The following is a 13,683-nucleotide window of genomic DNA, read 5'->3' as shown; positions in this document are numbered from 1 at the left end:
GTACGCCATTAACGATATCATATAATAATATTATAGCGTCGTTAAAATTACCCAAACCACCGTCATCGTCTCGCCCGCCACACTGTATATATAGCTATCGTGACCGCAAATTCGTTTAGACAGACGGCGGCGATTACTGTTATATTTGGTGTCCGTGCAGCCTCCTCTAAGTGTGCCGCGCCGAAAGTACCGTCGATCGTGCGCTTATGTTCATGTAATATAATATCATCGTGTACACGCGTTTTAACGAGATATACCGTTTTAAAGACTTACTTATATTTTAATTTCATACTGGTGCTCTTTCGCCGTCTTTGTTATATATTTTCTAACGACCTTTGTACATATAATTATGCAGAGACGCTTAAACTTGAAAGTTTACTGCGGTGCAATAAAATACAGAAACAAACAATACTATTTAAAAAATTAAATAGTGATAAAAAAAAAACTACAAATAATCAATTGAAAAACCCATTGACATAATCAGCGTATGTGTTTCTAGTACATATGTATTTTTTTAAAACCCTGCCAAGTGATAATAATGTTCCGAAACGATTGCGTGGGTGCCCTCGACGATTGCAGCCGAGTGCATTTCATCATAGTAGCGACGATTATCGAAATGATTCAACGTTATAAAAAAAATGCACATTTATTTTTTACAATTATATATCTACAAGTGCAGTGTATCACGGTATTAAAAAAAAATTAATTCTATAAATTTTGATGTCAATATAAAATAATACAAATATCATAAAATATATATATATATAGGTTGATAATAAGAGCTCATCTCTTCGTGGATTATTTTAATATCTGAAGATTGTAAAGGAATAAAATTTTAACGTTGAATTTTCTAAATTTAAATTAATAATAATTTTTTGCCGATGTCAGTCGTGTTTTATGAATTTACGCCTTTTATTTTATAAAAATATGATTTCATCTTGACGTTTATCGTTCATCGTATATTGAAATCAATATTCTTGTCTGATTTTTAGTTTATTTTTATTTTAGTACTATTCAGTTGTTTTTATTAAAATTAAATTAACTTGTTAATATTTTATTATACCTACTTTGCCTTTGGGGGTAGTTTCGTCAGTAGATCTGTTTTTTAAGTGCTCGTATTTTGTCATTTGTATTGCCATATTATACGTATTTACATACATATTCGTACGTTTCGCAATATTACGGTAAAGAAGGTCAACTCGTTGTCCGTAACGATGGCGAGCGCATACTATATATAGTTGTATTAAACTATTTAAATCGTACAGAAAAGATCGGGAGTGGCATATTTTTTTTTGTCATTTTTATACGATTCGTGCGCGTGTATATAACACACCCGCCCCCTAGTGGTCCACCCAAACCGCCAATTTTTTTTTCTTATGCTATAGCCTGCATTCCGTCCAGATATAACGTAAATATTATAGACATAAATATATTATTTAAATAATATTTATATATAACTCCAATATATAGTATGCCAGTGAATAATATCGGATTAGGAAAGAATATTTTATGTATGTGATTTGCAATAGTATAAATTATGTACTAAAAATTATTTTTTGATGGGATGGCTGAGAAAACGTTTCCACATCTCCCACACTATTTTTTGAATTGTTTTGAAAAAAAATTCATATAAATATTTAAAATTTCATTTAAAATATTTCTTAAAAAAATCCATGGCGGAGAGGGGGGCTTGAGAACGTATACGTTGTGGTGCAGGCAGTGAGAAAACGGTTCTGTGAATGCGCAAAACAATACTGCGTTTTGGCCCCATTGCCAAACAACGCAACAACGGTTCTTGCCAACGGTGTATTCACGAAATAATAATATTATAATGACAAACAATTTCGTTTACAAGAGTCTAATAAGTTTCCACGTAGCAGTGAAATTCTTCATTTTCATCGTCATCATCATCATCATCATTATTATTGCAATTTTTGTTGTCGTATGGAATGCCGCGTTTACTTGTAGTAAACTTACCTTCAATATATTATTTTATACGTTCGTTTTTTCAGGGTTGTTTTATTATTTTCTTTTAAATATTTTACATTGTTTAATATAATAACTTATCGTGCCTATATGTTTTTACTTCCATCTCAAAATCTTGACTTTGTTTACAAACCAATATTATACCTCAATCCTTGTAAACGTCGTGTATAGAGTATTCCATATATAATATATAAACGATCGTCGATTCCGGCCCTGTCGTCACATGCGCGTTGATAAATCGATTCGCGTTTTCACTGTGTATATAATATATTGTCCATATTCATACAGTTCGCCGCGACGAAAGCTCGAAGTAGTCGTGTCGTTTTTCATATGGTCTCCGTCTATAGTTACTGTATATTGTCATTTGTCCCACAACGGTCCAATAGTCGTAATTATTTATATCGTCACTCGCTGGTGTTTCGATGAAACAGACTTTGTGTTGTTGATGAACAAAAATTAATTGACCGCTAAATGAAGCGTTATGTGTCCAATGTTACGTTGTCGCAATCGCGCGATGTCCTGTAAATCGGATGTGTATACCTACATTTTGTTGACCGTAAAATCAAACACCCAAAATTTATAGAGTCACAATCTTTCGGTATATCATTTAACCGTGAATATAATTTTCTAATAACTTTATATCGATTTCGCTAAGACATCGTCGTCTCGACAATGATTGTGATAGGTGTGATTATTCGATGTGCAAAATTAACGGTGATTTCTCGTGATGGCATGGTACAGGGTTTACGCAATCAAAATCGAGAATCTGTAGGCACACATTATTGTAGGTAGGTAAGTATACATAAACACATTATATATATGTATACACAAGTTCTCAGTCATCCTATTACGTCGTCTATACTCCTTGTATGCATGTATATATAATTACATACTAATGTACGTATAATGCATATACATGTATGTATATATTATTTAATTTATAGCTAAGGTAGGCCTAATACCCGCAGTGTATTGATTTAGTTTCGAGAGAACGTTGTTTACATCTCCGAATAAACTACCAAGCACTGCGTAGTCCGTTTATAAATTCGAATGACAAGACAAAACGGATGTGTCATCGATTGCGATTAAGCCGCATGCGTCAACCGGTGTCGTTGTCGTTCGTTCGTGTAAAAATAATGACATATTATTATTCAGTAATTCAGCATTGTATTGTAACAACAACGATACGAGTATATGCGATGCATGTAATTCGACGCCGTTTTTAAGATCAATTGTCGCAAATGTCCACCACAAATTTTCTAATGGTGCGAGTCATCGATATCTAATATCTATCATTATTATTTAATACATGATTAATAATATGATGAACGGCCGAGTTTTTTGATGTGGACTTAAACGTGTTTAGGATAAATATAATAAATATATGTATAACACTTAAAAAATGTTCAAATTGGAAAATGAATCGAGGGACAATTGAAAAAATTAGCGTCCCTTGAAATCTCAGTCTAACTTGTGGTTTAATACAGGTCCTCGCCTGCCCCAACTATCAAACCTCGTGGAAATAATAGTTATTAATAATATTATTAATATGTAAATATAATTATTACAATACACGAGATAAATATTTTTGAATTAGTGGTTAAACCGCATTACAAATGATTTTTTTAATTTATATTAATTTGTTTATTTTTAAACTGTATTTCATAGTTCTTAACAGTATATAATAATAAATTATCAAATTGAATTTAAATACTTATTATTATGGCCTACTCAATATAATTTTACGACATGAAATTATGCGTTAAAAATATTTTGTCAAAAGAAATACACTGTGAACTACTACCGTGTCCTCTCATAATAAAAATAATTATCATAGAGTTACTCACAAAATACACACACACATTTATATAATGGAGGCATTCTCCAATTCTCGAGCACTGAGTGAACGCCGCTGCAGACGTATTTCAAATTTGATTTGGTTATTTAAAATATTAATCGTCTCCGTACGTGCGCAACAGAATAATATTATTGTGCATATATTTGGAAAAGGAGTAATATCTATGTCTTGTTGGCCATTGTAGCCGGCACACAATAATATAATAATAATAATAATGTGCAGTTGTCGTTCCCAGTCTCAGCGGCCCTATTGATTTTGCACTATTGCCGCGCAACTTTCCTATGTATAATATGCTATTAATAATTACGTTAGAAGAAATTGTGCACTCAGTTGCTGCGAGTTCTCGAAAAAGCCACATGAAGTCTTCTCTTCATGCGAGAACACTATCGGTTTGGAATAGAGCGATGATGCCCGTTGTAATATTAGTGTATTCGACAATAATTCGTTTCTCGGTACTCGTTAAAATATATTTCGTGTCAACAATATTACTATATAATTTCTACGTCATACGTGTTTTAATAACTCATTTACTATTCCTTCTTACTTCTTGTATCGACGAATACGAAAATAGTTTACGATGTCATGGTTTAAAGAACAGATTCTCAGATTTTACTTATTATAATGAATATGGGTTTATAGTATACGCCCCTGTACAGCGGGGATAACATCATGTCGACGATTTTGTTGTTAATTTCAAAATTCAAAGAAAATATTTTATCGTAATTTTATTACATTTTTCAGAAGTTTGAATAATATTTAGGTAGTCTATTTTTCATATATTTGAAATTTTGAATAATGTATAGTAATTATGTATTTTATATTATTACGAGTTACGACTGATGATGAAATTCATATCAAGTAATATTAAATAAATATCAAAAAAATATTTTTAAACCGTGTTTACCTTTAATGTTTATGGCCTTACCTATAGATAATATATTTCATTTTATACCATTTTTTTAAATTAAGTTTCCAAAAATAGTAAATGTCATTAATAATTTCGCTTCTTATCTCTCATAATTTTTGTTTGGAAAACTTCTACAATAAATATTCACAAAACGTATGAGTAGTTGTGATCTGATAATCATAATAAGGTTTGCAAGAAAATAATAATTTCGAGGGAGCCAGAAAAAAATTTTCTTCGAGGTTTATACCTGCGTGAAAAATTCATTTACTTACAGATACTTTTTATTAATACTAATAATCACTGGTAATGATTATAATTTATTACTGACATTTATAATATACGGGTACAACGTGGATCGCGGGAGGTACAGCGCGAGAATTAACGGTCCGACTGAGTTGTTTCGTATTTCGGCGGTCGACTTACCGTTACCATATAATAATGATAGTATTATAATAACGTATTATAGTATAGGTAGGTAGTACTAGGTATCTACAGATTGTCGACGTGTATCACGGAATCCGTTAAGCTAACCGAACTTCTTTGAATAATATTTTTATTTTTATTCTTGTCGTGTAATGTTAAAAAATGTCGCGCGAGCAATAATATAATTAGTCATAATTCTATAGCGCGGCCGTGACGTCGGTGGTGATAAAACATTTTTTATGTTTACACCAATGACCGTGGTATATTTTATTTACCGTAGAATATTTGTTTTTGTGTTATATTGTTGTTACGTCGAAAAAATGTTGAAACTCGATCGTAACTATGATTTCTCTTGGGGAGAAGGATTTTAAAAACTAAAAATTATAATATTCAAAAAAAAAAAATAAATAGAATATCTTATAATATTATATTATTAATGTATACAAGTTTGTAACTTTGATAATTTGTTGCCAAATTCCGAAATTTTCAATTACTATTTAGCCATTCGTTACGATTAATAACTTGTCTTATACTACAACTCCATAGTCCATCCATACACCATATACAGTCTATCTGTATTATACTATTTATATATAATATTATCATAAGAACTGATAAACTTAAAATGTCAATAGGGAAAAAAATTACCGATTTTGAGGCAGTAGCCCATTTGGATACCACTAGCCAAACAGCTATTACAATAATAATAATTGTGTAATGGTGAGAGTATTTAAAGGGTGTGTGTCGCATACAAATTTGACTTACACTATCATCAGCGGGGTTCGTTAGGGGTCCTAAAAGCTATATTAAGTATCTTTAATGTAATATACATGTGTATTATGTATAAATAATACTATTATTATTATGTGCTTAGGCGCGTGTATATTATTATATGTGTACTCGTGCATAGGCCATATTCATTCATAAGTGGGTGGAGTGCTAAGGGGTGCACCTTCAACAACAAATAATAATTATTAGCTCCCAGATTTTCACTTTATTTATTTTATGTCAAATTGATTTCTTTTTTTCTGATATTCAGTTCCAACAATTTAATATTGGTTTTAAGGTGTAAACAATCGTTATTTCAGTAATTTTTCAAGATTAATCAAACTCATAACACACTATCATTTGACTATAAATTTTTACTTGTTTTTTTTTTTTTAACATATTACTAAGAATATGACGATACTATGACTTACGACGTAGTTGTGTAATCATGTATTGATAATGAATTGAATTAATTAACAGAAAAATGTAATGATACCAAAATAATAACATCTATTACAAAAAATAAATTTCAACAAAATTAAAGGTTATCTAATAAATTTAATCATATATCCATTTTTACGATTTTAATTGCCACAAGGTACTTTTTTCGACATGATCCTTATAATGAATATTGAATAAACAAATACAATTCATTGAATCGGAATGCGAAAACAAAATTAATCAACGTTTAATGAAAAATTAAAATCGTGGAATAATGGCAGTGGTTACTTTTTCATAGAATAGTGTATTTATTTAGTATCTAAATATAAACGTGTACTCTTGGTTTCCAAGATGTGCAATTACGGAGCATTTTATTGTTATTTCTATTCCACAATTCTTTCATAATAATATTATTCATTAACGTTGATTGGTTATTAAATAAAATAACATAGTCGTGATCAATCAATTTATTTTAAACCAATCTAATTTTACAGAAATATACATTTCTTTTAAAGATAACCGCAACTAAAAATTTTGCTCTAGTGATTATCTATATTTTTGAATTCGCATTTATTCTTAATTATTGGTCTTCTAGAGTTATAGACCTGTGGCCCATAATTGCCAGTCATACAACCCTATCAGTACGTCACTGCAATCATATCATCCATTTTCCGTCTACACTCAATTATGAGTATATAATTTATTATAGTTTAATTTTTATTTACAGTGTGAGGACTGAGGATATATTATATTTTAAACATTGGGGCTAGGCTTCAATAATTTAGCTCTTTTGAATTTAAACTGTGTACACACGCAGCTGTCGATCAAAACTCTTCACGTTCCATGTTCCTGTAAAATAAAAACAGTTTCGGCCTCATAAAATCGTTTAATAACTATTGTGTGCACATGCCACGGGGATGAGTGTCAATTATTATTTGCATTAGTTAATATACGACCGTTTGAACGCGACGTTTCGCACCCGCGCGATTGCGACGTATAAAATATTATTATCATATCATTGACGGTTGTCGCCAACATTTGACGATATCTCCGGTGCAGCAGCTGCTAATAATTGTAATCACTGTTGTTGAATATCGACATTCGACAAAGGCGAAAGGAAGGAATTAAAAAGTCATAGTCATTGTCGCCGTAATTTCGTTTGCCCTACTCTGCATACAATATGTATTTAATAATAATTATGATGTGATGTGTATAATAAATTACGAACTACAATAAATAAAATATTAGACTAATGACTAGGCGTCTCGGTCCGATTAAAACCGGTCCTGGTCAACAGTTGTTGTTCGTCCACGGCTTTGAGGCGTCGTCATCAAAATACCAACGCCCAATCTCAAAACGATAACGATATAATGTCATTATAATGTACAATATTGTACTATTATTGTTTTATGTTGTCATCGGAGTGTCCCTGCGTTATAAAGTCGTGGCGTCAATAGTCTACGCAGGCTGATTACAATTATTATTATCAAAAAATAATTTTTCTAAACTCTTTGTCGTTTCCGATACTATTCGATGCACTCTATAATACGATAATATTTAAACATTTGAATCGCGCACTATTATTATTATATTATATAAACATACAAACGTCAACCGTTGTCATCGTAGCCGCCAGTATTGATCAGTATTGCAGAAGTTCGTGTACAATAAGTTTATAATATTTTTTATGTAGGTATATCATCTACGCACGACCCAACAATATCAATCTTGATAAATCATTATTATATTATCATATGCATAATATCTTCCGTTTGTACATTAAAAATAAATAATAACATATTAATCCGACTGGGTACGTACTACATAATTAAATAACATTAAAGTCCTATTTCATCTCATACAAATACACATTTATATTTTAATATTATATTATTATGTGATGAGTGTATTATAATATTCTCTAAATGTTTCATTGTCTATCGTACCTGAAAATTGTTAGTTACTTATCATCGATCGACCATCTTCACACGATATCACCAACAACGCACCATGATTTATCCCCGAATTAGTCGATGCTTTAAACGCGACTTTCGAGGTATTAACCAAATCCTTGGTAACAAGTACTTGTACCCGAATGGTTTAACATTTTTTAAATAGAAAAAACTTGAGTTGCTGTCGTTTAAACGCTCTCTTCACATTGCCTTCCACTTCAATTCGGTGTAGTTTGTCAAGGCTTACACCAGGTTAAGCCGTTGTTTTCCAAAAAAGTTTCTGATAATTCTTAAAAATCTATTATTTCTTTTAGGGTTTAAATAAGTTTTTTCCTTTAAAAGTTGCATTCAAAAGCTTTCCTAAATCTATAAACTTAATGCAATATGTATTTTTATTTCCAAATTCGATTTGCCAGTATTAAAGGTATATCAATATCGCCTCTCTAGTTAACTTGTTTCCCCCGGCCGTTGCTCTACTCTTTTTCAATGCAATCGTTCAATTTTCAATTAATTTAAGTACATAACTTAAAGGGCATTTTAATCGCACTCGCAATAAATTATACTTAATGTAGTATATTACACGTCTTACACAGCCGTCGCATTCTATTAGAAATAGAAATTATCATAATAACTTTCTTGAAGTATTCCGCGGTGATCAATAATAATTGTCCTGCAAATATTATTCAACATTGTTACGTCGAACACCAAGAGTACTGTATACATTTGCGAAACTCATAAATACTAAGTACCTAATAATAAGTCCCTGAAATGTCTTCTGATAATTAGAGAAGGTTCCGTTAAAAGACGTTTTACTGTATTGTATGTTAAAGTTGGCTATTATAATAATTATGGCTCATGATTTTACTTGTGTGCATATCATAATAAATAAATTACAATGTTTATATAATCATAATTTTGTTATTGATTCGCAGGGTACTACCAACCAGCCGGGCCACTGATCACCCACCACCTAGTGCCGCATCACGTGCACTTGCACCACCCGTCGCACGTGAAACAGTCTCTAGCCCCGCCGCTGGTGCCCACGCCACCTTCTTCGGCCGGCACCGCCGCTCCTCCGCCCACCGAGTCATCCGACACCGAAGTGGTGCCGGTCAGATCGACGTCAGTGCCGACGCCGCCCGGTTACCGATACCAGCCGCAAGGCCCTTACCATCCGCCGCCGCTTCCATCATATTACCCGTCTCCGCCCGCGTCGGCCAGTCTCCAGTACCCGCCGCCCCCGCCGCCGCAGGTGCCGGCCCACCACTACTTGCCGGAGCCACCCAACCCATGTGCTTACCCCGGTGGCCCACACCACCAGCCCGGTTACTTCCATCACAGCCGTAGCTCTCCGTACCATCACATACCGTTCCACCACAGACGGCCGCCGGCCGCACCGCCTTACGCGCAGGCCGGTGGACCGCCCACGTACTACCACGAGTACTACGGGCCGCCGCCTCCCGGACAGCCGCCGGCGCCGACCGGTTCGCCCGCGGGGCAACAGCAAATGTTGGTGGCCATCACCAGGCCCGGCGGTGACCGGCCGGACCACCATCCTCCGCCTCCGCAGCAGCAGCAACAGCCGCCGCCGCCGCCGCAGCAACATCTACAGCACCAACAACACCTACAACACCTGCAGCAACAGCACCACCAGCAGCAGGCCTTGCCGCCGCCGGACGCTTACCCAGCGCCGCAGCCGCTCTACTACTCGCCGTACGGCGCGCCGCCCGGACCGTCGTGCTACTCGACCGCTCCGCCTCGTGCCTACGTAGACCCGACATACCATTCTTGTCCGTGCCCAATGCAATCGTGTCCCAATCCAAAAAACGGACATACTGGCCCGCTTACTGGTGCAGTCAGTAAGGGGCCAAAACATCATTCAACAGTAGTTACACTCCCGCCTGTGGCATTGGCACTGCCACAGGAGCCTCCGCGGGCACACGGCCCGCCGAGTCCGGCTAGGGGCAGCGCCGGTGTTCCCGGACCGCCGCGCTCCGCAAGCTCCGGCAGCCCGTGCAAGCAAGTTCCTTGGTGCATGAGCCCGTTGAGCCCGGCTCGCGCATCCGTGCAACACCTGGCACCCCAGTCACCAGCCATGCTGGCCGCAAAGAACCCCACCTCAGAGTGGAACACCATCAGCGAAGAGAAATGCGATACCACCGGTTTGTTAGCCATCGGCAAAGTCCTCAGCCAATCAGTGTTGGGCCTGGACCACCAGCCGATCGATCACCAACACGACGACGACGTCGTTGTACCGAAAGTCGAACCTATCGACGACGACCAACAACCGCAATCGTATTACACGCTCAAGGTGGACATGGCCAGCGAGGAGGAGGGCGATTCCGTGTCGGCGACCGGCGACAATGACGATGGTCTTCATCAGACTATCGACTTGTCGACGAAGCCGCGGGAACGCCTGGAAGTGACAACTACTGTTTACTGCACACCCAATACACCCGTCAACAACAATAACAATACTATAAACAACAACAACAATGGATATTATAATATAAATATTGACGGTGAAAAAATAGTAATGAAGGGATCCGCGAAAAGAAAGAAACCCAATCCCATGCAGATAGTCTTGGCGAAAAAATCGAAAATTCAAGAAGAAAACGAAGATGTTAACGGTAACGACGAGGATGACGACGTAGTTGCTGTTGTCGTGGATGACGATGACGTAGTTGCCGTTGTCGTGGATGACGACGATGACGATGACTGTAAAGAAAACTTAGAAGAGCCGGCAGTGAAGTCGACGATGACAGCGATCGCGACTACTCCGCCCACCTTAACTGAAGACGAACCTATGCCGGTAACCGCGGTTATACGGAAGAACAGCATCAAATCGACAGAATTGAAGTCCGAACAAGAAAAATTGGACGAGTGCATGACTGAAGAAATATTGCGATCAGTGTTGACGGACGAAAGCGACGGAGATGACATGATCTCCGAGGCTTTCGTTAAGAAAAAAGGAGTGACAAAGAAAACGAAAAAAGGCAGAAAAGACCGAAAGAACGGAGGGAACAAGAAAGAAATGACCGGTGAGCGATGAATATATTAATAATTGTGTGATGTACCAGCTAAGGTTGGATTTTGGCCTAGGGTGACAAATATTTTGAATTATTATTAATTTACATTTATTTTTGGTTAGGACCTTGGTAGGAGGGTGGAATATTAGTAAAATCCTAAGGCAGAAACTTGTGCTAAACCAAGTCTTGTATATAACAGTGATGTGATGAAGGAGGTAATCGTAACACGTCTGTTAAGAGTTTTTACATGATGTGGTGAGGTAGTACAATAGATAAAATGATCTAATATTAATTAGTATTTCACTGTTAAGTATATAAGACATGTCAAACATTACATTAAATGCCTTAATTTTATTTTGGGTGGGTTGGTGGGTGGCATATTCTACTTGTTTCTGAACAATTTCAAATCGCTATGCCACTAATGTATATAATATGGTAGGTATCGGATTGCACGTGTGACGAACGAATTTTTTTTCATTTATCAAAATATATAGTTATTGTTGTTATATATGTATCAGATGCGATGAAGAGGGAGCTAGAACAACGAATGCGCGAAGAATTCGCGCAGCTGTCTCGGCTCAAGAACCAAGACCTAGCGCCCAGGTGGTCCAACGGTTGGATATGGCAGGGAAAACCTTTCAAGCGTCCCGTTTACCTAGAGGTATGTAACGAAACACACTTTATGTAGTGACTACGTTTATTTTATTTGTATTATGTGATCGAAGTACATTTAATATAGCAAAAAGGACAAGAAAATTGTAATAAGGTTCCTAAAACCAAAATAGTAAATAAAATATTTATTTTTATTTAAGTAAACATAAAATGAATGTAAGACAACTAAAATTTTTAAAGAACGTACTCATTTTAATATGCACGTGTTAACAGAAATTTGATTTAAAATAATATTAAAAAAATAATCAAATGTAGTATTTAACAAATTAAATATTTTTCTTTCAATATAACTTTGAGGGCCAATAATATAAACGTTGATCGATAAAAAACAGTATATTAATATTATTCATATTCAATTACTACACATTTAATAATAATTAATTTTGTTTTCCGTGTCTTTTTTTCCTACATTCTATTTTGCATACTATAAAAACAGTAAGTGTAATTATAAAACTGTTTAGTTTTAAGTTGTACGTTTCGTATACGTTTTAATATAGTCATCCACCAATCAAAATAGATAAAGTGAACTCTCAATATTGAATACTCTTGGAGTGTACAATTTTGTCCCCCATTCAGAAGATTAAATCTGCAGACATTTTTTTTATCAGAAAAAAAATTAAATAAATAAATAATATTTACTTTAATGAAAGTTCTCGCTGTTTAGAAGTCCGTTGGAGAAAATATTTCATTTAAGTATATATTTTGTGAACGATTCCGAGGGTGGGGTATAATAATAAGTACTCGTAGTAATAACGACAATAGTACCTAATATTAGTATAATATTGTTATCGGTTCACACAGAATGACGATACACCAGTGTTGAGGAAGTGTTACCCATGTATGCGTCACATGCAAGGCGACACCATATACGCAAGGGACTGCGTTCTTCTCAAGTCGGGTTCTCGTAAAAACGACTTGCCATTTATCGCCAAAATCGCCAACTTGTGGGAAGATCCCGTCAACGGTAAGTTTTTATAGATTCCATTATTATTATTATTATTATTATTACTATAAAAATATGACTACTGCAATATATTGTGGTAGTTACTCGAGTACTTGACACGACTTAATTATAATATAATATTATATTACTATAAAAATTATTTATACTCAAATAATTTTGTTTTTTTTTTATATAACTCAAACACCTTTATGTTAGGTATGATCATTTTTAATGTTTATACATTTATAATACGTATTTAAAATTAAATTGTCAAGCGCATTAATATTATATTATCTTTTGTCGTGTATAAAAATGTCTCTCACTTTATGTTAGTAAGAATCATGTTAGATGAATGCTGACAGTCGATTAAAATCTCCGTAAATATACAATTATTTTAGATTTGAGATGAACGATGAATGTATTGATTTTACAATGAAGTGGTTTAATTTTTTTTTTAATGCTTAAAGACTTTTTTTGTATTAGAAAAAATGCTCCGATCATCATCTTTGAAGAAGGTTACTAATACAAAAAAATAATTGAATCTATAAGTTTATGCTTTGGTGGTTCAAAAGTAGAAATTTCCCAGTTTTTATTTTTTAATTATCATAACCACCATAATAGTTGACTATCTTGGCGGGTATCCGCCAAAAATCGTTTTTCATCGTATGCAATTATTTATCATTGAATTCAAATTTTCCTCCTCC

At 34.9% G+C, this 13,683-nt stretch overlaps 1 protein-coding gene across 1 annotated transcript in view; it reads left to right on the top strand.

The window, feature by feature from the left end:
* Window positions 1-13,683, top strand: part of LOC112603348 — a 111,007-nt gene that overhangs the window by 88,390 nt on the left and 8,934 nt on the right. The window contains exons 5-7 of the mRNA XM_025351872.1: window positions 9,268-11,376; window positions 11,883-12,025; window positions 12,838-13,000. Of these exons, the coding sequence (XP_025207657.1) occupies window positions 9,268-11,376; window positions 11,883-12,025; window positions 12,838-13,000 (2,415 nt within the window). The remainder of the gene's footprint in view (window positions 1-9,267; window positions 11,377-11,882; window positions 12,026-12,837; window positions 13,001-13,683) is intronic.

This window comes from Melanaphis sacchari, unplaced genomic scaffold (genome assembly GCF_002803265.2).
Source record: "Melanaphis sacchari strain LSU unplaced genomic scaffold, SCAv2.0 Contig106_pilon_pilon, whole genome shotgun sequence".
NCBI lineage: Eukaryota > Metazoa > Arthropoda > Insecta > Hemiptera > Aphididae > Melanaphis > Melanaphis sacchari.
Note: the sequence above shows the minus strand (reverse complement) of the source record. Positions and strands in the feature narration are given on the sequence as shown.